The 25,896-nt window shown below is 49.2% G+C and overlaps 1 protein-coding gene across 5 annotated transcripts in view; it reads left to right on the forward strand.

The window, feature by feature from the left end:
• Window positions 1–25,896, forward strand: part of MFSD6 (major facilitator superfamily domain containing 6) — a 66,794-nt gene that overhangs the window by 23,531 nt on the left and 17,367 nt on the right. For 4 of the 5 annotated variants that reach the window (XM_055345247.1, XM_055345245.1, XM_055345246.1 and 1 more), the window contains exon 3: window positions 23,674–23,771. In XM_055345247.1, coding sequence (XP_055201222.1) covers window positions 23,674–23,771 — 98 coding nt within the window. Of the gene's footprint in view, window positions 1–23,472; window positions 23,596–23,673; window positions 23,772–25,896 lie in introns of those variants that run through there. The other variant, XM_055345249.1, reaches the window with a different exon arrangement.

Here is a 25,896-nt window from a genome sequence, read left to right on the forward strand (position 1 = left end):
GAAGGAGGGAGCCTACTTGGGTTATCTAAGGCAAACAACGCACGTCTGTCTGTCTGCTGCTCCCAGGCATTTGTGAAGGAGAGTCTAGGTGCAGAAAGTGGATTAGGGTCTTTCAGCCTTCGGTTATTCTCAGCCGCTTGTTGACATAAGAGGAGCGTGAGTATATGGTCCGTGGAGGTGCCCGTTCTATTTAACGAAGCTGTGACCCCCGTAATGGCTAATCTGTGACACCACGTGGAGGAGATTCATACATGATGTGTTTTTTAAGATTTTATTTATTTATTCGTGAGAGACAGAGAGAGAGAGAGAGAGAGGCAGAGACCCAGGCAGAGGGAGAAGCAGGCTCCCTGCGGGGACCCTGATGTGGGACTTGATCCCCGGACCCCGGGGTCACGGCCTGGGCTGAAGACAGACGCTCAACCGCTGACACCCCCAGGCTGCCCTGTCCTTGCTTTTTATACTGCTTCCTGCCCCATCATTGCCTCTAAAATGTAGAGGCAGCTGCACGTCAGCGCTTTGACCTCAGAGACACGTGTGGCGTACCCCTCCCTAAACTGTGAACTTGCTGAAGCTGAAAGGAAGCAACCGTGCACATCTGTGTGTGGTACTCGTTGAATCTCTGAGAAAGTCAGAAGGAGAGATAGACACTGACGAGATTTAAGAGACAGCGATCCTTTTTTCCTTTCCTTTTCCTTAATAACTGAAGATTTTAATTAACTAGTAACGTGAATAATTTGATATAATTTTGAAGCTCAACCTAGAATCACTCTGTCCTCCAAACGAATATTAATATTTTGTCTTGTTTGGTTGGTTTTGCTTTGGGAGACTGCTTTGGTTTCTCAAATCTGTGACCCCTTTGTTGTCACTAAACAAAGTGAAGCATTGTGTACATGGTTCCCAGACCCACAAGGTCCCCGAGGCACATTCAGTGGGACCAGTTTGAAAAGTGTCTTGTGATATCCAGGACTTGGGATGTCCTGTCACTTTGTTCAGGTCAAGTTTGCATTCTCTGGCGTTGAGGGTCGACCTGGCTGCATTTAGACACTTCTCTTCAGCTGGAGTGTATGCATGCCTTCTGCCCTCAACCAAGCATCTTTGAATTCAGTCACTTATTCCCAGAAAGGCAGTTAGGGCCTCTAAGTGAGCCGAGTTCTAGGTGTCCTGCCTTAGTCATTGGCATTAATGGACTGTTGACTCTATACAGAGGCTGAGCATGCGTTCTACTTTCTTTTGTTTTTTAAAGATTTTATTTATTTATTCATGAGAGACACAGAGGGAGAGGCGGAGACACAGGCAGAGGGAGAAGCAGGCTCACTGCAGGGAGCCCGATGCGGGACACAATCCCGGGACCCCGGGGTCACGCCTAAACCGCTGAGCCCCCCAGGGCCCACAAGCATGCGTTCTATTTTCAAAGAAATTGTTATGTTCTCCTCACATGCTAAGAAAGAAGTTTCTATTCTGTCTTTGCCTTTTGTCTGAGGTATATATTTTCATGAAAAATCCTAGCAGTTTTACTACTGATTTTGGCAAATACATGAAGCGTACGTTGGCTGGGGGTCTGCCGTGGGCTCCGGTCATGATCTTAGGTCCTGCTCTCCAGCCGCCACACCTGCTTTGGGCTCCCTGCTCAGTGGGAGGTCTGCTTCTCCCTCTGCCCTTCCCCCTCCCCCCCCCCAGGTGGTCGCTCGCTCGCTGCTTGCTCGCTGCTCACTCTCTCTCTCAAATAAATAAAATCTTAAAAACCCTATAGCTCACCTTAACTTTCCAGTTTTGTTTTTAAATTTATTTATGATAGTCACAGAGAGAGAGAGGCAGAGACATAGGCAGAGGGAGAAGCAGGCTCCATGCACCGGGAGCCCGATATGGGATTTGATCCCGGGTCTCCAGGATCGCGCCCTGAGCCAAAGGCAGGTGCCAAACCTCTGCGCCACCCAGGGATCCCCGAACTTTCCAGTTTTATGTACAGAAAACGTCTTCCTTTCCTTATTTAATGATGTGATGGAAGAAAAAGACTCTTGTGGTCACATTGCTGTCCCAAGAGTCTACTGGGATTCCATTGGTTTGTGGCCATTTATCTCTTTTGGATTTTAATTCTGTCCATTAAATGTATTATCTTAACTACTTTTAAAAGATTCTAAGAGCTGGTGTGTGATGATGCCCACTATTCAAGCAGAACAGGTATATTTCTTTTGGTGAGATTTTGGGGAACCCGGTCAGGTGGTGGTGGTTGAGATTTGGGGGTCTGAGTGCACTGATGGCATCGCGAACCTCTCATTGGATGTCCATCATACATTAAATAGCTCACAAAGAGAAATTCTCTTTCCATGTGATAGTCTTTTATGTTTTTCTTATAGGATCGTAAGGAGGGATCTGTCTGGCTCTTATGTCCACGTCCATGTTTTTTTGATATTCTGTGACTGTGTTACTGGGAGTTTGTTTTCAGGAGTCAGCACTACCATAAAGATTGTAAATATCCTAATGTAGTCAGAAGTGGATTTTCCATAACTTTTTAAATATAAATTCATAATGGAGAAAAATTTATACCAGAAAAGCTTTTTTAAATAGCATGTCCAATTTTGAAGTACTTAGTATTTTATTTTATTTTTTATTTATTTTTAAGATTTTATTTATTTATTCATGAGACACACAGAGAGAGAGGCAGAGACACAGGCAGAGGGAGAAGCAGGCTCCATGCAGGGAGCCCGACGTGGGACTCGATCCCAGGGCCCCGGGGTCATGCCCTGGACTGAAGGCAGTGCTAAACCCCTGAGCCACCCAGGGGCCCCAAGTACTTAGTATTTTAATAGTTACACAGTTGATGCCCCGTTTTTCAGGGAATGAACTATAAGTCTAATCACCCACACACAGAGTAAATGATCTTTGGTTTTGATCTTGGATTTTGTCCGTCTCTAGAAAGTAGCTTTCTTAGGCAACTGGATAATGCTTAATATTTCCACTAAGAAAGATAAATTTTTTTTGATGTGAAATTGCAAGACTTCGGAATTTACAGCAAGTATATTTCTAGGCTAATTTATCTAGAGATGATGACTAGACTTTTTTTTATTTTAAAGATTTTATTTATTTATTCGAGAGAGAGAGGCAGAGACACAGGCAGAGGGGGAAGCAGGCTCCCTGCATGGATTTGATCCTGGGTCTCCAGGATCACGCTCTGGGTTGAAGGCGGCGCTTAACCGCTGAGCCACCCAGAGATTCTGATGACTAGACTTCTTTAAGTAGAAATGTAAATGTATCTTAAGGGTATGTTTATCCTGCTGGATGTTTTAACAGCCGTGAAGTGGGTTGTGATCAAAATGCATTACAATTAATCATTTATAAATTTGTAAATCATTACTGTCCAATATTAGGCCATCACGTATGTCGCTTGAAATTTATTTATATTTTAAGGGACACAAAAATCAACTCCATCGACTTTGACTCTGCCATAAGCTTCTTGCGCTCAGGGCCAGCTTTGCCAGGCGGGTGCTGCCAGCAGGGTGAGAGGAGCGCTGTGCGCCATGGGTTCCCCCAGAGGGCTGGCTGAGGGTCACCGAGAGCTAGCGGTCGGCTCGGGACAGGGGGGAATGCGTGATGCTGGGCAGCAAGGGGAGGAAAATAGGTTTTCCGGGTGAGGGAAGGCCGAGAATGGGAACAAGACACCGGCTGCAGTGGAGGACGCGGGGGTGTGGGGGTGGGACATGTCGATTGCACTGGAGGAGCAGCAGTCAGCACCGTGGAAGGAAGGAGCGCGGAGCGCGCTGGGCCCCGGGGTGAGCGCCTGCCCTGCACCCAGGGCGTGACCCCGCGGTCTGTGCAGGGAGTCTGCTTCTCCCTCCGCCTGGGTCTCGGCCTCTCTGTATCTCTCTCTGTGTCTCTCGTGAATAAGTAAATGAAATCTTTTTTAAAAATAGAAGGAAGGAACGAACTCACTCTGCTGCGGGGTGGCCCGGGAGGGCCTCAGGGGGAAGGGGCATTGGAGCCTGCCCGGCAGGCCTTCCAGAAACCTTCCAGAAACCTTGTTCACTCGCCTGGTCCTTCCGCTCCTGCTGGGCCTCGCGGCAGCCGCATCCACAAGACCCAGCCCTCGGGCCGCGCTCGGCCTCCGGGCCTCCTGCCTGTGGAGCCGCCACCAGCTGCCCGGGGAGACCGGCCTTTTCCGCCCTCCCCGTAGCTCACTGTGCAGGTGTCCCTGGGAGGGGCCTGTGGCCCTGGTGCCTTCGGGGGGGACCCCCTCCCACCTCGACACCTTGCTGGCACCTTGGTCAGGCGGGGTGCTGGGTGCAGGGGCTGTCTGTGCGGCCTCGGCCCCCTGTGGAGGGCTTGATCAAAGTGCAGAGACCCTGGGGAGCTGAGGCAGGTCCCCTCTCCTAGTATCACCCTCAGGGCTGGGTGCAGGGGAGACACAGGCCCTGAGCAGGCTTCGCGCCCAGCTCGGCCCACGTGGGCCCTCGTGCAGCCCCGAGCCCAAAACAGCCCTGAGCTGCCTAAGTGGTTGAGCCACCCAGCGCCCCAAGGAGTAGTAGTTCTTTTTAAAAAATGACTTTTACAGGGACTCCCGGGGGCTCAGTGGTGGAGCATCTGCCTTCGGCTCAGGCCGTGACCCCGGGGTCCCGGGATCAAGTCCCTCATCAGGCTTCCCGCAGGGAGCCTCTTCTCCCTCTGCCTGTGTCTCCGCCTCTCTCTCTGTGTCTCTCGGGAATACATAAATAAAGTCTTTTTAAAAAATGACTTTTGCCATAATAAAAGAATTTTCACAGTAAATTTGAAATTCTGTAATAAATTCTCTAACGGAGCCAGCATTAACAATAAGCTCAGTCTGTGCCTCTCCCTCTGCTGCTCCCTGTCCCCTACACCAGTGCGCTCTCTCCCTGAAAACAAATAAATAGAGCTCAGCAGCCGGCACATCTGTTCAGTTTAGGGGGCCAGTTATTTAGGCTTAGAGAACGCCAGGTTACGGGGCTACCGGGACCAGCACTACGGGGCCTGGTGGAAGGCAGGTGGCTGCTGGCATTCGGAACATGAACTTCATCCTGGAGGCAGGAGGGAGCCTTCACACGGTTCCCAGCAGGGAGGGCAACGCAGTGGGTGACTCTGATGCAGGAAACCCCCCTCAGGAGGTTCCGAAAATAGTCCAAGGGAGTCGTGATCTGGGGAGAGGTGATACCAGGAGCGGCAGATGGGGGGGCGGTGATACTGGGGAGAGGTGATGGGGGGAGGTGATCCAGGGAGAGGTGATAGGGGGTGGTGATCCAGGGAGAGGTGGTGATGGGGGGGGGCAGTGTTCCGGGGGGAGGGTGGTGATGGGGGGCAGTGATCCAGGGGGTGGTGATTCGGGGGAGATGATGGGGGTGGGTGATCCAGGGGGAGGTGATGGGGGAGTGACCCCGGGGGAAGTAATACAGGCCTGAGCTACAGCAGCACCAACAGCAGTTGAGGGAAGGGATGGATCCGGAAGTGAAGCTGAGGATGGCTTGGATGTGGGCAATGAGCTAGGGATCCCCGTGTTTCCAGCTGGGTGCAGTGGTTCCCCTCAAAGCAATAGGGAGTTCAGGAGGGTGCTAGGGATGTGGGGGAGGGGGACATGATGTGAATTCAGTATTGGGTTTATTTAGTTTGAAATTGGGGCGTCTAGATGTCTAGCAGCTGGAGAACATGACAGGCGGGGATTTGGGGCCAGACTGACCTGGGGAAGGAGCAACAAGGACACTTTGTGGTCCAAGAAGAGAAACGCGCTGAGGAGCATGGTTCCGTGGTCCCCAGGAGTTCGCTCTGCATTTCCTATCTGACTGGTGGTCCACGCTTTGTTGCTTAAAGTAATTACTTTCAGGTCTAAGAATGTTTCGTGGGGGGGACGTGTGGCGGGACGTGTGGCGGGGCTTCTGCTGTCACCTTTCTGTGTCTTGCTTTGGGAGGCGATGAGTCCCTGAGCCCCAAACTGTGGCCGAAGGGGGGGAGACAGACCTAGAGGGGGCACATGGGGGAGGAAGCGAAGCCGAGGAGGGGGGCCGGTGCTCTCCAGGGGGGCTCCGGGGTCCTGACCCGCCAGGGCGGCCCGGGGCTGCTGTGGGGCCTGGCTTGGCCACTGGCCTGTGTGGCCCTGATGGCTGCAGAGGTGTGGCCTCTCCGGTCCGTCCTCTGTGAACAGGGTCCTGCTAGTGCCTTCCACTCTGTTTTTGAGGTTTCTTGATAGAGACTAACGAGGTAAGATAGGGCAACTGCTTGGCACAGTGAATGGCGTATGTTAGGAGTTGATAAAATTATTACTGCTTTGTGCATCTTCAGACCTATTATGCTGCTTGTAACTGCAGGAGCCATTGATCATGATCGAAACCAGGGACTTAATACGATGTGGTGAGTGTCAAGATCATTAAGGCTGCAAAGTAAAAATGTGTGTGATTTTCAAATCTAACATTCTTCTCTAAAACATCTTGGTCTTGGGACACCTGAGTGGCTCAGCGGTTGAGCATCTGGCTTTGGCTCAGGCCATAATCCCGGAGTCCTGGGATCGAGTTCCACGTCGGGCTCCCTGCGTGGAGCCTGCTTCTCCCTCTGCCTGTGTCTCTGCCTCTCTCTCTCTCTCTGTGTCTCTCAGGAATAAGTAAATAAAATCTTAAAAAAAAAAATAAAACATCTTGGTCAAATTGAGTTTTTCTCCCCCGTTTTAGGATGACCGCATAATTTATATATCCCTCAGTGCCATTTTTCAGAACTGTAAGTAGCTGGCATACAGAATGGTTATAATCATAGCTGTCATTATTTATATGTGATAAATTAAAATTCTATTCATTTTCCTACTTTACCTTCAAAAACACCAATACCCATTTTTATGGGAAAAGCCTTTTAGAGCTATTTCAAGCAAGTATAGATGTTCATTATTAAAAAACTGTAAGCTGTAAATTCTCAGAAGTAGAAGACTTTATGATCAAGAGTTAAAAGGGAGTACTTTGGCTTTTATATAGTCCCTTGAAAAGAACAACTCTGTAAAGAAATATGTTACCATCTTACAGCTGCCGGCCAGCCGACTTGTTAACAGCCTTACAGGTAATTGAGCCACTCATAGTTCAGAACAAAGGGCCACATTGCAAGGTAGTATCAGTGAATCCAGGGCTTTTACTTATTGGTGGCATATTTGGTTCTCTTTTACCTTTGGGGCTGAGTTGGCTGAGACACTTGATGATTCAGATAGAACAGGACTGCATCCGTGGAACTGTGACTTGTGGTGGCAGGCAGTCCCCTATGCCGTCTCACAGGCCAAGCTGCAGGAGGCCAGGTGTGCACCTGCAAGAGGGAGGTCAGCTCCCATAGGGTGGTTACCTAGAAGGCACTTGGAGCCGGTGTGCTCGAGGTAGACGTTCCCCATGCGTGAAGAACGCACTGTCAGGTATACAGCTCTCTGAAAAGCCCACACACCTGCAGAAAGACATGCACGTGGATGCTTACTTGCTTATGCAGCTTTCTTACATGGACGGAGGGGATGATCTACCTATCAGTCAGTTGGAGAAGGAGTATGTTTGATACAGTCACAAGATAGGAGATTACACAGAAGTGAAAAGGAATGGCCTCGACCAACATGTCAGCGTGGGAAGCTCTCAAAAATGTTGAATGGATAAGAAAGTTTCAGAATGAGACATACTTTGGTACATTTATGCACATTTTAATGGTGCATTTTAAATTATGACATTTTCATGGTTACATTTATAGGTACAGAAAGATGTTTACATTTGGAGAGGAAAACATTCCAAATTCCCATGAGCCCTCATTCTCTGGACGGGATGTAGGAAGGAAGGGACTGGGATGTGGGATAAAGAGGGCAAGGAGAACCCCCCCTTTATCTCTAGCATTTTATTTCTTTAAGGAAATATGGAAAAGTATTCATAATTTTCCATTCTCGGTGCTGGATATATGTATTCTCTGCAGAATTTTTGGGGGGGATTTTCTCTTGGAAAATAGCTGAAAGCTTGTCTACTTGTAGTGACTAATATAATTATCCTCATGTAGAAGAAGTGTGTGTGTGTCTGAATATATTTTAGAGATATATTGTATCCAGATATATCAAACATTGAGAATTTGTAACCTCGATAGGTACATTGCCCCTGTATTATCCCCTAAATAGCATAAATGACTGAAAAGCTACTTTGCATTCATGGTCTCCAGTTTCTTCAAAATCAGATCGGGTGCAAATTTATAATATCTTATTGGGAATTCATACCAAAGTGCCCAACATTAAATATAAAGAAATATAGTAATTATATTATTACTAGAAATATAATAATCATATTCCTTTACACGTAAAAAAAGAAATCAAGGTACCAAAAGCCAAGTGATCATAAGCCCAAAGATTATAAAGTTTATTCCACGCAGTGAGTCTAATTATGGGCATTTGTACCAGCTGTTTAATTATCTTGAATCATGCATTGTCAATTTACTGCCTTTTTTGGTCCAAGTCAAAAACCTAAGTAATCTGGCTAATTATATTTCTACATATCCATGGAAATATTTGGCAGACTGCAATTCCATAATCGGGTAGGATACTTTGGAGAGCGGCAAAGCAGAGAGACTTTCTTAGAGGTTTGCTCCATAGCATACCTCCCCAGAGCCTTTCCAAAGAGTACCACTCCGTTCTGATTTCTGATGTATTTAGCATCTTTTCTTTACCTTTTCTCTACTAAACAACAGCATCTCTGAATAGTAATCTGTAAGCAAACAGCAACTTACTAAACTTTTCCTGGAAAAGATAATTCATGGATTGAAGCTCAGACATCATCAAAAAGACCAAGTGTTCTGTTTGCCTAGGTTCGGGGCCTTGAACCTTGCCCCTGTGTGTCAGGTCCCGTGGGGAGTGCTCAGGGATGGATTGTTGGCGTCCGTCCTTGGCTGTGTCTGTGGCCTGTGGGCCAGACACTTCCTTCCCTTTAGAATGAGAAAGAGTTGGAGCAAATTGGTTTGGCCTTGATCTCACTCGTCTTCTTAAGCCTTGGTGGAAAAATTGTCGGGTAGGCTGGGAGCTATCCTGCTTCCTTTTATTCTTCTTTTTGCCAGTCTACCTATGAGGAGCGTGCGCGCACGTGTGTGTTTGTGTGTGTGTGTGTACACGTGTACGTGTGTGCATATCTGATCTAGGTTCAAATCCCACACTTACTGTATGTCTGGCCTTAGATGAGTCAGCAGGTAGCTTTGTTAAGCCTTTTAGGTTCCTCATTTACAAAAGAGGGTCAGTAATTGGGCTTCGTCGCATGGTTACTAAGGTGCAGTGAGATAATGGTTAGCAATACTAAGTGCTCAACCATAAGCAATAGCTAGTTTTATTACTGCCCTTATTAACTGACCCCCTCAGCGATAGTTACTAAGTACCCACTGGAGAACGGGCACTTTTCTAGACCCTGGGCTATATCGGGTGGGTGGCTCCTCACGGGACCACCATAGTGCTGGGGTGGACAATAAGCAGTAAAGAGACCCTGTTTTTTCCAGTGATGGTAAGTGACATATGGCAAAACAGTGCAGGCAGCGGATTCAGCGTGAGCAGGATGTGACTGCTCCAGCCCGGTGGGCTGGGAGGTGCCTCTGCGGAAGGGACAGCCAAGCAGTCCTGAGTAGGAGCTGCCCAGTGAGACCTGGGGCCCAGAGAAGACCACAAGTACGAACAGCCTGGGCAGGGGCGAGGCTCAATAGGTCAGCAAGGTGTGCGCGGTGCTGCAGGGCCCCGGGGGCCCCAGAAGACCCAGCAAGTTACCCGCCTGAGAAAAGTGGGAGTCATCGCACAGTTTGAGCAAGGGGTGACCCGAGCAGATTTCTGCTTCTATTGATTTTTTAAAAAACTGCCTATGTGGGTGATGGATCTGTCGTCATTACTTACCTTGCTCTGCTTTTGAAGGGGTCCGCTGTACTCATTCTCTGAGTTACAGAGAAGTTTTGAGCTGTTTTCTTCCTGAGTCATCAGCCGGCAGTTCACACGCTACCTTCGTTGACTGAATGCCTTCCACCGTCCAAACCAAGAGTTCATGCGTTGTTTGGTTGTTTTTTTGTGTTTGTTTGTTTTAGCAACTTGAAAATTTCAGAATAGCCATACAATCTAGGGGATAGACAGAAAATAAAAAATTGAAAATCAAAAATTAAAAATCTCCAACCTTAACCAAAAGTACAATTACAGAAAGGTGTAGAAAATAGCAGTGGCTGGTGTGCTGTCACTTGAGGGCTTCTTATGGGAAAGAGCCACATAAGGGCATGTGCTGCACGCGGTCGCTGCAGGTCCTCAGTCAGCACTTGTAGCGGCCCCCTGAGGGTGGCATTTGGGGTCTGCCTTGGAGAGAAGGGCTCAGAGGCGACCGGTTGCCCGTGGTGACACAGCCGGTAAACAGCAGAGGGGGGATCCCTACTCAACTACTCAGACTCCAGAGCTCAGGATCTCAGCTTCTTTTTTTTTTTTTTAATTTTTATTTATTTATGATAGTCACAGAGAGAGAGAGAGAGAGGCAGAGACACAGGCAGAGGGAGAAGCAGGCTCCATGCACCGGGAGCCCGATGTGGGATTCGATCCCGGGTCTCCAGGATCGCGCCCTGGGCCAAAGGCAGGCGCCAAACCACTGCGCCACCCAGGGATCCCTCTCAGCTTCTTTCTTTATGTAATTAGTTTTGATCGTAGCTAGTCTGTGGACTCATGGGCACAGGTTTAGTGTGTCCCTCTAAGCAACCCAGTCTCACCTCTTAGTCTTCCTTTTTTCTGTTCTGAGTGACCTGTGTCTGGTACACCTGTTTCACCTGTCTCAAGTGCCTCACACTCTCAAATTGGTTTTTACTCCCAATGAAATTCTTATTTCTCCAGATTAGCTGCTTTCAAGAAGTAGGAAGATGAGAGTACTATAAAACACTGAATATAAGTGGCAAAAACTGGTACCTCTGATGATGTCTGTATCATAGAGTTAATTCACAATTAAATATTTTATCACAATTACATATTATGCTCACTCAATTTTTTTTAAGGGAAACCTTTTATTAAAGATCAGGTTCCATTCTAGAATACAGTGTTGGACAAGGTAAGCATGGCACCTCTCTCATGGGGCTCACATGGCAGGAAGACCGTAAAACAAAAATATTGGGTGCTACAGAAATGTTAACTTAGGCACCTAAGACATTGGGAATGGAAAAAGAGTAAAGGAAATAAAAGTGAGAGTCCTTTTGGGTGGGAGTTGGGATGAATGGAGCAAGGGGAAAGTTATCTTATGAACTGGATACCAGATAGTGGTGGTGCTGCTCACCAAGGAAGCAAACAAGGGAGGGGGGAGAGGATATGGAGGATGGAACTTACAGAAATCTTAGGAGGCAGTGGCGATGCCCATTAGGAAGTTGTATTTATAAGTCTAAATCTTGGAAGAGAGGATGTGGCTGGAGACGTCTTTTGGGAAACATTAACGTGTACGTAGGACAGCTAGCTCCATCCCGTGACTTGAAGTTTTCTGTAACCAACTTCCTCCTCTCCATCCCTCCCTTCCCATCAGCTGGTAAATCCATTTTGGAAACTCATCTACCCCAAACTAGGAGCATGTTACTATCAGTGTGACCTGTTGAAAAGACACCAGTTCAGCGCTTCTAAGATGGGGATGAAAGCTATATCCTGACGTCAGAACACAAAGTCCTGATAAACGTATCTCGAATGTTCCCTCGATGTTATTCACTCATAACTCACGGCCTTCATCCTAGTGAGCCTCCGTTCACCCTTATGGGATAGTGGCCCCTGCATTTCTGTAGGACTGGAGAAACACAGTGCTTGGAGACAATGTGACGCTCAAAATAACCTCACGGCTTAGGTGTGATTTTCTGCACCCAGGGTTTATTTGATAAGTGCAGTGTAAACTAGGAAAGCAAACCAAGACCAGCACACAAATCAATTATTTTTTTAATACACATGCCTGCGTGTAGGATTATTTTTTATTGCCTTCCCTCAGGAATGTTACCGATAGGTGGAGGATACTTATTCCATGGAGAAGATTCTCAGTTTTTAAAGGGAACCATTTTATTCTGTTTCCTAATTAGGCTAAATCAGAAAATCAGTGTTTTCCATTTTTAATTTCTAGATCAGTAATAAAAATAAAGGGAAATAATACTATTTTAGGCTTTACAACTTAGAGTTTTCACAAATACTGTTACAGCCTCCCTACAAAACAAGTTTTGTTGTGTTCATTTTACAGTGACTCGATGAGAGCTGGATATCCTCCACTGGGGGAAAGACCATGTTGACTCCCTGGGGGCCTGGGGTGGAGCACCTGCCGCCAGGGCTCCCAGAGCCCCAGGATAGGTTCCTAATTGTGTCAGAGAGCATGGGTACTAAGAATAGAGGAGCCAGTTGCTATGGACTAGATTGTATCCCCCTGAAATCCATGTATTGGAGCCCTGACCCCCCGGATGCTGGTATTTGGGGATGGGGCCGTCACAAGGAAACTAAGGTTACATGAAATCATGAGGGTGGGGCCTTCATGATGGGATTAGTGCCCTTGGGGGACACCAGGAAGCGTGCTCTGGCTCTTTCCCTCAGCCAGGGCCAGACACGGTGAGAGCATGGGCCTTCCGCAAACAGGAGGACGGTCCTCAGCAGAATCTGATAGTGCTGGCATCCTGTTCTCAGTCTTCCAGCTTCCAGAGCTGTTAGGAAATACATTTCTGTTGTTTAAACTACCCATCTTGTAGTATTTTGTTAGGGTCACCTCAGGCAACGGGGACATGTACCCTAACAGAACAAGAAGAGTCTTAGGTGAGTAGAGATACTCGCAAAGGTTCTAAGAGTCCGAGGAGATTAGGAGGCACCTGCGGCTTGACATTGGGATGAGCGTGAGAATGAGTCAGGCCACGACACTTACTTTTTGCGTGTATAGCATTCCTGGTAGCATGGACGTGGTGGGGAGGAGAATACCACGCTAGCCTCGGAAGGAACCAATTTGCTGTGATTCGCCCAAGATCTGCCCTTCAGAGTGGTGGTGTGGAGACGGAGCCAGGGTCTCTCTGGCTGTAGATCTCGTACTCTTCGGTGATTCAGATAATAATGTTCATGTCCGCCAGAGTAGCTGAAGACGGGTTTCATTATTACTTCATTATTCTTAATCGAGTTACTCTTAATTACTAATACCCTGGCATTTAACTACTAAGTTATTAATATTACTCTTACTTCTATCAGCGAGATTTTGGTAGAAATCTAATATGTTTCAAATACAGGTAGGAGATTAGAGTAGGATCACAGCAATTTTTTGTGAAAGAAGATTTTTAAGGTAGAATGATCATTAATTTGTGTGTGTGTGTGTGTGTGTGTGTGTGTGTGAAAAAGAGCACCTTTTAAATTTCCCTCAGTTTGCCTCAAAGCCTTATGATCAGAAAAAAAAAAAAAAAGCCTTATGATCTCCTCCAGGGTGGAGGAGCTCTGCTGACCGTGGGAAAGCTGTGGGATTTGATAGAAGACCTCAAGTGGAGTCTTGGTTCTGTGATTGGTTTCCTTTGTGTTCCTGGCAACTTGGCTAACCTTTCAGGGCCTTGACTGTTCAGCTGTAGAGTAGGATTCACGATAACTCTTGCTCTTTCTATTTCAAAAGATTATTGGCAGGAATAAATGAGATACTAAGTGGGGAAAATGCTAAAGAATTGGAGAACATTATAGAAATTAGTAAGGGGGGTTCGGTGTGGTGAGGGGCCTATAGCAAGCAGAGATCTCAAGGCCACTGAGGTTGATACTCCTTCTTCCTTAGTGTCCCGGAGAGGGAGACAGGAGTGGGTTTGAACAAAATGTAATATTCAGTTAGAGTTCCATATTTTAAAAAAGAATAGAACAAAATTTGTAGTCATAAAGATGTATTAACAAGTGTGGGGCAGGAGTTTACTGTAATTGCTTTTGCACTATTTTCCCTTTCTTGAAAAACCCATAACCTAATTTTCTCTTCAGAGAAAGTGTTTAGCATTGTGAGTTGGATTCCATTGAGTTAAGTCTGAAAGCCAGTGAAAGTTCAAGAAAGAGAGGGTGATGACTCAGAACCAGTGCTGCCAGGGTAGCCGACTCATCCTGTGACTTCTGTGGAGCTATTTCGGGGACCAAGGAATGGCGAGGATCAGGGCTCCTGTCGGTCCCCCGGTGGGCTGAGTGCATCTCAGGGACCTGCCAGGCCTGTCTAGAGACCCGCGGCATTGGTGGGCATAGCGCATGCTGTGGTCGTGGTGACCCCAGGTGGACGCCCCTCGCAGCCCCCATATTCGCTTTCCCCTCATGCACCTGTTGGGGGGCGTACCCCCTAGTTCCTGTTCCTTGGCCGAATCCAGGTGGTCAGGTTCCGGTGAGTTGGCCTGCAGTCTGCCTGCCTGGGGCCGACGTCCTGGCTCACCCTGTGTCCCACCTCAGCACGGACACCTCCGCTCTCGGGCTCCCTCAGCAGAAACAGGCTTTTGGCCCATTTGATCTCATAACGGGAGTTTGGCTTCTCAGTGAACTTTCTTTTGTGTTCCGAGATCTTGGGCAGCCGCTGACCGGTGCTCGCCTTGCTGCTTGCCCAACGCTGTTCCTCCCAGTGCTCCGCCAGGTAACAGCGTGCGCCTAGAGCCAGCGTGAGCGCACATCCCGCCCGCTTGGCCACGCCAGGCCCTGTTGCTGCTCGGCGGGCCGCGGTCCAGGTGTGACCTCCCGTAGCAGCACAGCACGGTGTCGCTGTCTAGTAAGGGAGCCACCAGGCATGGGCAGGCCCGTGGTGGCCTCGTGCTGGCCGGCCGGCCCGGCGGCCCCGTCCTGCCTCGCTGTCCTCGGTGGCCTTGTCTGTGTGGGGGGTCGGACCAGATGCCGTGGCTTCGCTGAGGCCTGACGCCTATGGGGGACTGGTGCTGCGGCGGGTTCGCCCTGTGCTCCCTCCTCACCACCACAACCCCCCCCCCCCGACTCCACCTCCACGTGGTTTTTGCTGAGAAGCCAGAAATGGGCACAAAGCCACTTACGCAGACGGCCCGGCCATGCGTCCCCTGCTGTGGCCTGGCCCAGTGTCTTGGTCAGTAAGGTGGGGATTGGTAGCGGGTGGGGCCTGCAGAGGGGACTTGGGGAGCCGCAAGGGGAGCCCTTGGCCCTGGCCATCTTCCTGTCCCGGCTCACACAGACCTGGCGACACACTCGGCTGCCCTGCCCAGTGGTTTCAGAATCCCTGAGGTAGAGCTGGCGTGGCTGTGACTGTTCCTGAGAAGCGTCCACCTCCAGCACGTGTGTGCCCGGATTCCGCGTCGGGCCGCCGTGCCCCGCAGCGCCGCCGCCCGACAGACGGCTCCCTGGCCGCTGGGCACGACCCGGCCTCCACCGCAGCCCCTGGAAAAGCGAATGGCGATCCCCTGGGAAACCTCCCTGGGAGAGCGGACAGGATCAGGCTGGCAGGGGGCCCACAGCCCTTCCAGGAAGCGCAGACCCCAGCCCCGCCGGGACGGGGCAGGGCTCGGGGAGAACGCCTGCCGGCACTTGGGACCTCGGGTCGGTTGGAGCTGTTGGTGGCCTTGGAGGTGGTTTGGGGCCTGCGATGTGTCCCTTGGGAATTCCTACGTGGCGGTGTCTCCGCGTGGCTGCGTTTGGAGACAGCCTTCCCGCGGCAGTCAGTTGACCCGAGGTGATCTGGCGGCCCGCTCTGGCGTGACCCACAGCCGTGGGGAGGAGAGGCCGGGAGCACACACGCAGAGGGGAACACGTGAGGACACGGGAGGAAGGCGGCGGCCCCGCTGGGTAAGGGTCTCAGAGGAGCCCCATCACGAGCCAGCCGGCCCCGCTGGGCCCCCGCGCCACGTCCCCCCATCCTTGGCAGATGGTCCCTCAGCCCTGTTTGGCTGCTTCGGACGACGTGGAGCTCGCTCACCACCAGGGTAGCTGAGACCGCGGGTCGCCTCTGAGGGCGGTCCCCAGGTGCTGGGGCAGAGCAGGGACTGTGTTGTCTGACCCACAAGTCAACGGCCGTCCATGTCCTTTGACTGGGGCTCGGGGGATGCGGCCTGCAGCCGGTCCTTCAGCTCCGGGCCCTGCCGCCCGCGGGTCAGCGTCCTGGGGGTCCCTCCTCTGCCCCTGCCTGCCTCCTAACACCACCTCGGCTCGGACATGGGACACCGGGAACGCAGCCCCATCCTCCGCAGCAGGACAGGGTCTTACGCACTCGAGCGTCCTCCTCTTACCGCGTCACCTCCCGGGCGCTCACCGAGTCTCCACAGAGCGTCTTCTCCCGGACGCCCTCCTGTTCTTTGCCCTCCTGATTCTGGCTCCTTTGTCAACCGTCGTCCGCTTGTTCCCCTCTGCTGTGGCCTGGCGAGTCGACACCTGGGAGACTGTTGTCCCCTTTGGCTTCAGCCGGGATACTCCTTGAGCCTGCGTTTGATGAACTTGCTTAAATCCCTCAAACGTAGCGTAAGTCAACTAAAACTCTTGAGGCCTTTTTCAAATTCATTCCTGTACCAAATGCCAGTGATTCTTGTCAGGAAATGATAGGATTATTATAGGAAATATTTAGAGGCAACAAGGTAAAGAATGACTTAAGACCAACGGAGGCTCAGACTTCACTTTCACCTTTTCTTTTTCTAACAGAAAAAATGGAAGTATCGATAGCTGCACAAAATGTAGGTAAATGAAGTCTTCTTCCTCCTTTAGCTCTTCTGACATACGATATGGTTCTTACGCTCTATTGTACAGGGTGGGTCAGTGGGCAGCTACACTTGCATAGTGACAGAAGCTTAGTGACGCGGTGTCTCTCTTGGTGGTCCTCTGCCTGGGCTGGGTGGGTGCGTGAGTGCCGTTGGCTCTTTGAGCATGTGGCATGTGTGCTAACCCTTAGTCCCCTAGTGGGATAGGCCTGTGGGGACCCAAGAAGCCTGTTACCTGCTTGTGTGTATGTGTTGAAGATACATTGCATGATGTTGCAGGATGTCCCAAATAAACCACAGGCAGCTCTTCATTGAACTACTGCTTGGTCATAAATGACTTAATATGTATCTTCAACCATAGCCTATTAACATTAATCACAAAGGGCGCCAAATATGGGCAACCATTTTTTTTAGGATTTTATTTATTCATTTATAACATACACATAGAGAAAGAGAGAGAGGCAGAGACACAGGCAGAGGGAGAAGCAGGCTCCATGTGGGGAGCCTGACGTGGGACTCGATCCCCGGTCTCCAGGATCACACCCCGAGCCAAAAGCAGGCACTAAACCACTGAACCACCCAGAGATCCCCAGGCACCCATTTTTTTAACCATCTAGTTCTAAGTCCTTTTCGTGGGTCAGCTTATTCTTTCACATACCCATCTCTTATGTACACACACATAAAATTATAAGCATAACATGTGCGTAGTTCCTTCTTGTTCACCATCATACCCCTGGCACTTAGCGCAGTGTGTTCAGTATTAGTTGAGTGAGGTTCTATGTAGAGTATCCGTAGTTTCCCTCTAGGAAGTGAACGTTTATGGGCATGCAGCATATGCCAAACACTGGGGATCAGAACCAGCCAACGTGACAGGCAGCTGACCTCACCCGCGGCATGGAGCATGCGTAGCTGGAGGACAGAGAGCAGAGCACTGGGCCAGACAGGCTGCAAGAAAGATGTGCTAGAGTGTTGATTCCGGGATCCCTGGGTGGCGCAGCGGTTTGGCTCCTGCCTTTGGCCCGGGGCGCGATCCTGGAGACCCGGGATCGAATCCCACGTCGGGCTCCCGGTGCATGGAGCCTGCTTCTCCCTCTGCCTGTGTCTCTGCCTCTCTCTCTCTCTCTCTCTCTCTCTCTCTCTCTCCCTCTCTCTCTCTCTCTCTGTGACTAAGTAAATAAAAAAAATTTTTTAAAAAAAGAAGTGTTGATTCCAAGGCTCCCATTGTGTTACATACACTTTGTGATGAACCCCAAGTGGTCCTTGCCGCAAATAAGCACTTTTCATAAGGCTCTCTCTACAGACTGCCATTTCCTTTGTCCAGAAGAATACAGTAAGGGCAAAGCTGATTATTTTATGTGCTTTTCTTAACTGTTGATGTGTCTGTATGGTTTACTCTTTCCTGATTGCACAATTGAGTCTTTTGAATTCAAAAGATAGAAATGATACTGATTACTAGCCAGGATGTCATATTGTTTTTAAGCCAAAATAGAGATCCAGATAATGGACCCTTCAGGTTGGAGAACTATTGGTCAAACATCATACATCATTTACTGTTTATTTATCGCTACATGAGGCACAGTGCCTGAGTTCTATTCATTCTGTGAGAGAGTAGATAGACGCATGGGAAAATATGCAAGAAGTACTAAAGATCTCCGATTGCATCCGTCTCCCAGCCCTGGGACAGTTTCCCAGTCCTCCTCCCTAGAGACAGACCATCAGCGTCATGACATTCAGTGTGTCTTTCCAGAGATACTCTGTTCATACGTAAGTGCACACACACTTATATGACTCTCCTTCTCTGACATAAACGTTAGAATGCTCTGCTTACCAGTCTGTAGGGATTTCTAGCTTGCTTTAGATGGTGGCGTCAAGGAGTTTGCGGTCGGCTGATGATGAAATCTAAATATTATAAGACAAAAATAGAAAAGCATTTTGCTAAGTTTTTGATATAGGGTCAGACTCTTTTCTTTGAAAACATCCTTACTGATTGCGGTTAAACCAAATGCATACTCTGTGCTCTCGGTCAGTTTTGGCTTCTTTAATGTGGAACAGGAACTTCAAGATACTTTCAAAACAGCCTGAGAGCTGAATTCTTCTGGTTTTTTGTATTACTTTAACCCGGATTTTTTATAGTTGTCTTTCTTGTGTCTAATTTGACGGTTTCTCTTTTACCTTTTAAATCTTTATTGTTACATGATTATCAGAAATACATTAGCTGCACAGCCAAGGAAGCAACCCACAAAACTAGGAGACAACGTGGGGCCCGGGAGCAGATGCTGGTAAACGACGTGCCCAGTGAAGGGTCCGTGTCCAAACATGAAGAGCTCTCAGGCCTGACACCACACCGTCGGTAACGATCAGGAAATGGGCGGAGGCCGCCCCATGGCCGGCAGGAGATGCTCCCCTCATTCGGCGGCGGCGGCAGCACCATGTGGACCCGCCACCTGCCGTGTCGCTTGGCCTTGGGCTGACATCCAAAGCTCGGGAAGCAACGGATGTTGGTAGGCCCATGGAACGGGGGGGGGGAGGGGGGGCACCGCGGCCGCTGGGACCGGCCGGGCGCCCACGGGGACAGTGTGGGGCGTCCCCAGGCGGAAGCGGGCTCCCCATGCCCGCAGCAGGGCGGCCGTCTTCCCGCGCCTGCCGTAGTCCCCTCAGGTCGCGTCACCCTGTGCCCTCTGGGTGCGCTGACCTCTGCCAAGGCCGGGCCGCGGCCTTCGTGCCCGCATGTGGGCCCGAGGAGGTGGAGGCGGGTGGCCCTCAAGGCGGGACCCTCGCGGCCTCCCTCCCTCCCCGCAGGTGGGCAGGCCCCGAGGCGGCTGGACGGCCACTGCCGCGTTGCCGACGTTCGGGGCCACAGGGGCCGTGGGTGTGCGTCGGCGGCTGTGCCTCCTGCTGCGTCTCTTCCTGATGGGTGCCTGCGGCCGCGAGGCAAACACCCAGGAGGAGCCGAGGATACGCGGCCCGTGGAGAGCCCCGCCCCAGGCTTGGCCACGAGGTCTCCTGAGGGCCGCGAGGGCCACCAGGGCTCGTGAGGGGTGCGAGAGCTTGTTAAGGGCATGAGGACTGCGAGGGCTCCTGAGGGACGTGAGGGCTCCTGAGGGCCGCGAGGGCTCCTGAGGGGCGGCTGGGAGCGCCGGCTGAGGAGGCCGCCCGTTGCCGCCGGCCCTCCGCCCCCTCTCCCTCCTCCACCCCCTCTGCCCCGCCGCCCCCGCCGTCTGCAGCACCCTCTTTTCCTGCGGCGGTGGCTTCCTGGCCTGAGGAGCGCTGCGGGCCCAGGCCTGAGCGCCGCCCGCCGCAGTGGATGCGGCCCCGTCCCGCGGCGGCCTCGGTGTGTTGCCGGGTCCGTGGGTCGTGAGGCGGCGGGTGGTGCCCGAGGCCGACGGCGTCCGAGCCTCGCGGGCCTGGGCGCCCAGCGGGCCTCCATGTCTCCCAGGGAAGCGCTCGGAGCCCCGTGCGCGGAACATCCGGGACCCGAGCGCGCCGCTGTCCAGTGCGCGGACCCGGCTGTGCACGCGGGGGGAGAGGCCGGGGAGAGGCCGCGTCGGCGTGTCCCTGCCCCAGGCGTGCTGCCGGGCGCGAGGTCACCGGCTGGGCGTCCAGGACGTAGGTCCCCGCCGGTTGTGGAAGCCTCCAGCCTGGGGCCAAGGCGTGGGCGGGTGGCTCCTCCGCGACCCTCCTCCTGGGCTCACCTCCGGTGGTCGCGGGGTCGCCCTCCTTGGGGTCAGGCCCGCGGCACCGCCCGCCCCAGCACGTCAGCCGCGGAGGGCACTGGGCACCGATATGCCTGCATCCTGCCGCCTCGGTGCTTCGTGGGGCGCCGCGCCCGAGTCACCGCTGGATCCGCGCCGGGCGCAGGTGTCACTGTCCCTGCCCGTAGGAGGGGCCGGGGCACAGGCCGTGAAGTGACGCGCCTTGCACAGCTCCTGGTCTGCCTGTTCTCTAGGGCCCCGTGTGGCCCTGAAGGCCGTGAGCCATGAGGTTCGAGACGTGGGACGGAAGGGAAGGGCACCCAGCTGACAGCGCTTGGCTTCGGGGGCACCGTGAGCCTGAAGGGCCCCAGCAGCTGCGCGCAGGCACCGAGTTCCACGGGGCGAGGTCTGAAGGCTCAGCACAGCCTCTCCCTAGACTGTGCTGACCGGGCTTTTGGGCCTGGGCCTGCGTGCAGTGACGGTGGCCATGGCGACGGAGAGGGGTCTCAAAAGGTTCAGGACGTGCAATATGAACACAAGGAAGGTGTTTTACCAAAATTTTTGGAGAGTAGGATTATGGGAAAGTGGGCCTGGGAGCTGCCTGGACTGAGCTAGAGCAATGGCTCTTCACACCGGCTCCGGATCAGAATACACTGGGAAGTGTCCCAAGCGCGATGCCTGGGTTCCCACCAGAGACCTGGACTGCCGTCTGCAAGGCCTGGACGGCTGTTGTTTTTAATGGTTACCTAAGTGGATCTGACGTGTAGCCAAAGTCAACAAGAACTAATGAGCGTGTCAGGGGTCAGCACGCTGCAGCCCTTGGGCCAGATCTGCCCCACTACCTGTTTTTGTATGGCCCAGAACTAAGGACGGTTTCTGTACTCTTAAGTGGTTGAAAAAAAAAGGAATAATAATATTTTGTGATGCATAAAGATTACAGTTGACCCTTGAACAACGTGGGTTTCAACTGTGAGGCTCCACTAATAGATGTTTTTCCATACAGTACGGCAAATATATTTTCCTTTTGTTTTTCTTAATTTTTTTCTGTAGCTTATTTTAATAATGTAATATATAATAATATAACGTATAAAATATGTGTTAACTGTTTATGTTATTGGCAAGGCTTCTAGTCAATAGTAGACTTTCTATAGTTAAGTTTTGGGGGAGTCAGAAGTTACATGTGGATTTTCTACTGTGCAGGGGGGCATGAGCACCCCTAACCTCTGCATTGTTCAGAGGTCAGCTGTCTGTGAAATTTAAATTTCACTGTTCATAATTCAAATTGTACTGGAACACAGCCATCCCTGCTCATTCACGTGCGTACTATCTGCGGGTGCTTCTGCACTATGGTGGCAAGGGTGGGTAGCTGCAAGAGACCTGCAGATCCGAAACTTTACAGGAGCAGTTTACTGACCCGTGGGTTAGGCTGTGTCAAGGTCCTCAACAGAGCTAGGTTAGAGCCTAAGAAGACCTAGGTTTGTGGAACTTGTATGTTTGTGCAGTGTATCTTGCACTGTAATTCCCTGTGGGTTTTTGTTTTGGTCTTTGCTGTTGTTTCCTAGCAGAGGGACCCCACCCCGGTTGATGGATCTGTAGTAAGTCTGTTCAGGAAACTTTTTATTGGGATCCCTGGGTGGTGCAGTGGTTTAGCGCCTGCCTTAGGCTCAGGGCACGATCCTGGAGACCCGGGATCGAATCCCACGTCGGGCTCCCGGTGCGTGGAGCCTGCTTCTCCCTCTGCCTGTGTCTCTGCCCACCCCCCCCTTCTCTGTGTGTGTGACTATGGTAAATAAAAAAAAAAATTTTAAAAAATAAAAGGAAACTTTTTATCAAACAGGATTGAAACATAGACTTTTTTCCTTAAAACATGAAAGTACAAAGAATATAACATCCAGAGAATACTATAACCCAGACTTTTTTAATACTGAAGTTCCCCTAAATCCCTTTTAATATACATTTCCTATCTCATCTCTGCCCCTCAACCCTTTTTTGTTTTTCTCCCATTCTTCTGTTCCATATTTGCAGTTAATACAAGTTGGATGCCTCAGAGCTTTCCTTTCCTTGATTCAATGTTGGGAAAAGAGAACAATGTTTACTGGAATGATTTATTTTATTTTATTTTATTTTATTTATTTTATTTTATTTTATTTATTTTATTTTATTTTATTTTTATTTTATTTTATTTTATTTTATTTTATTTTATTTTATTTTATTTTATTTTATTTTTTAAGATTTTATTTATTTGTGAGAGACCCAGAGAGACAGATAGAGACACAGGCAGAGGGAGAAGCAGGCTCCATGCACCGGGAGCCCGACATGGGATTCGATCCCGGGTCTCCAGGATCGCGCCCTGAGCCTAAGGCAGACGCCAAACCTCTGAGCCACTCAGGGATCCCCTACTGGAATGATTTTAATATAAAAATATAGTTGAGCAAGATTAGGAAATTACCACTGTCATATTGGCTTATTTCTTTTACCTTCAAGTTTTCATCCATTTGAATTTTGAAACAAAGAAAAGCATTAAGATTAGGAAAATTAACAGAAAATGGAAAACAAACTAGAAAGGGAACTCCGTACCATCAGGCTGTGTCTTGTACAAAGCAGCAGGCACCATTTGCTTCTAAACCAGATTGTCCGGTTCAGAACGAGAATGTAACCCTATGCTTGGATGCACCCCTAAAGGCCTTTACTTTTTCTCATAATCTTGGTGGTGGTGCTTGTGAGGGGGGGAAGTGATGCTGATGTATATTTATTAGTTTGGTAAGCATAGGATTATATCATAGATTTATTTTTAAATAGTGAAGATGTATCAGTTGAACTGATAGGAACAAGTATTTGATTTCCAAATAGTTTATTATTCATCATTGGATGATAGTTTTCAACGACCTTGAGAGTCTCCTTGTAAAACTCCTTGCTGTTTTGGGGACTGCATGTGAGACCACATTCATATTCACATTCTCATTTTTATCCTGTCCTGCCCCCATCCTCGTGAAGCAGCTATAATCCCAGGCATATTTACCCTACAGCCACCTGGAAGGAGGCCACTAATGTCATTACAGATGGCAGTGTGCCCAGACTATCTTTAAAAAGCATTGGCTGTGCTACTAATTAAATTTCAGGAAGGGTGATGTTCACTTTTATATTAAGTATTCTGAAAAGACTGAGGGCAGATATGTTAGAAGCAGTTTTCTTATTTCTAAGAGTTCATGGTTAAATTTAGTTGTTCTTTAGCTTCCTGACTCCTACGTTTAAACGCTGCTGGATGATGGATGGTTTGGGCAGGGGAAATGTACGTAGTACTTGCATGTTTTATGTCTCCTACAGGGCCTCAACTTATTTCCCTTTGTTTTTTGTTTTTTGTTTAAAGAGTTCTTTACATTGGTCTGGCCTGCAATACAGCTCGCTATATTTATATTTCCTACCTGGAAAATGCCTGGACTGTTCTCCCCATGGAAGTTCTTCAAGGTAAGTTAACAGCTGGAATTATAATTATTTTTTCTACCTGACTGAGCTATGACTACATAAAAGCTTAGTGACCTTGAGCATCTGACTCTGAAAGGAAGGGCAGACCTACTGTTTTATATGATTTTGAAGTGGTTGTTAAGGAAGAAGTGATATCAGGGGGATTGGTTCTTTGGTTACTCTGAGTACTCTGTGTTTGTTGAGTCAAACAAAGCTGGACTTGTCCCACACCCCAGTGATTAAACAGAGAGAAAGGAACTCTGGAATAGACTTTATGTACAATTGTTAAGTATGTACATCCGAAGGTAGTTTTAAGTATAAAAGGATTTATTTTTTAAAGATTTTGGTGTTTGTAGGTTAACTGTATTCATCAACAAAAGGTTGTCAAAATTATTTTGTTCCTTCAGCTTCTTTTATCACATCTAGTGATTTACAACTAAAGCTTTACAGTCAAGGTATTCTTTTCCCATGAACCTTTCAAATAGGTTCACATATCCTAACCAGAGTTCTTTTCTTTGCTTCACTGGACTGTTTTCCCTTCAACAGATAACTTTGAAAAGAAATTTCTAGGAGGCTCTTGCCACGTGGCTTGAGGGCAAAAAAAAGCTGGATTTCTGTACAAAGCTCATTGCCATATTAGCTCATACATACAATCTAGACTATATACTGAGGACCTTTGTTAACTGCTTGGCTGAACCATTTGGTGGTTGGCAGGATGATTAAAATTAAGGTTCAGGACAAGATTATCAGAGTTGAGGTCTTCTGGGATGGCCCAGGATCCTTAATCATTAATTGTACTGAGCAGTCTGTGATGATACAGAATTTCATTAGCTTTACAGACGCCATTTTCATTTTCCCTAAACCTGAGGATACAAGTACAGCACAATCAACATAATTTCTCATCATGACATCTAAGATGACTCATTATCATAAATCTAAACAAAATATACACAATGCAGCCCATTCATCAAATCCCGTTGTAGCAATGGAAGAAAACTATCCTTTTTGAGAGGAGATACAATTTATATTCAGATTATAATTCTGAAATTTAAATATATACATACTCTAAATAAAGGTATTTTACCAGGCCTGATGCCATGGTATAATTGGTGAAAGGAGATTTCTGTTTATAATAGAAAATGGAAATTTAGTCTTATAATAAGTTATGGTTTATAATTATTAGAACTCTGGAAGAGCCCTGAGGTAGAGCGCATACTTCAGCACTGTGCCATTTAAGAGTAACAAAGCACTAAATAAGGACTATAGGAAAGAATGATGTGATAATAAGGTGAATGCAACACAGTTCTTAGGATTTCCCATCTCTGGTCCTATTTTATGAGGCAGGATCCTTGCCTTACTTAACTGCTTTATTTATTGGTGCCAGAGTGTGCAGAGTCTATGTTAAAAAACAAACCCACTAACTGTATGGCCACAGAAAAGAAAAGATATTGTAATAATATATACATACATCTTTTTCTTCTCTTAATTTAATACAAATTCCATGGAAGAGGACATATATGACTTAAGAGAGCAAAAGAGAGCTTTTTAAATGAAATGGTTAAAGGAACAACACATTTTATAAGAGGAAACAAATAAATGCTGTTATGAATCAAAAAAATTTTTTCCTATTATTTTATTCGAGATAAATAGCTACAAGAGTCAGGCAGTAGGCTGGGACTATCCTAAATGCAATAAAATGTAATAAAAAATAATATATTAACTTAGGCCCCAAGGCCCCACCGTGTGTCCTGGAAGCTGGATGTGTAACCACAAAATTACTAGTGTGTTAGAGTCAGAGAAATGTGCCAGGTGCAGAGAAGCAGCTCCCTGGCAGGAGTGGGGTGGGACGGGAGGTGCTGCCGAGGTTCCCCAGGGAGCTCACGTCCGGGCTGCGTGCTGAAGGACCCGCTGTGGCGCAGAGCAAGGCCAGGTGCTGGGGGCCGGGAGTGGGGGCTGCCACGGGGGGGGGGGGGGACGGTGGCTGCGGCCGGGGGCTGGCCGTGTGCCATCCACGCAGGAATTTGGCCTCCCGGGGGGCTGCGGCCTGTACCCCGGTGGCCTCTTTTCACCTGTGCCAGTGGAGGTCAAGTTCCTGGCCCGAGACCAGGAGGGCCCGGGGGTGTAGCGC

The sequence above is a fragment of the Nyctereutes procyonoides genome, unplaced genomic scaffold (genome assembly GCF_905146905.1).
Source record: "Nyctereutes procyonoides isolate TBG_1078 unplaced genomic scaffold, NYPRO_anot_genome, whole genome shotgun sequence".
Lineage (NCBI taxonomy): Eukaryota > Metazoa > Chordata > Mammalia > Carnivora > Canidae > Nyctereutes > Nyctereutes procyonoides.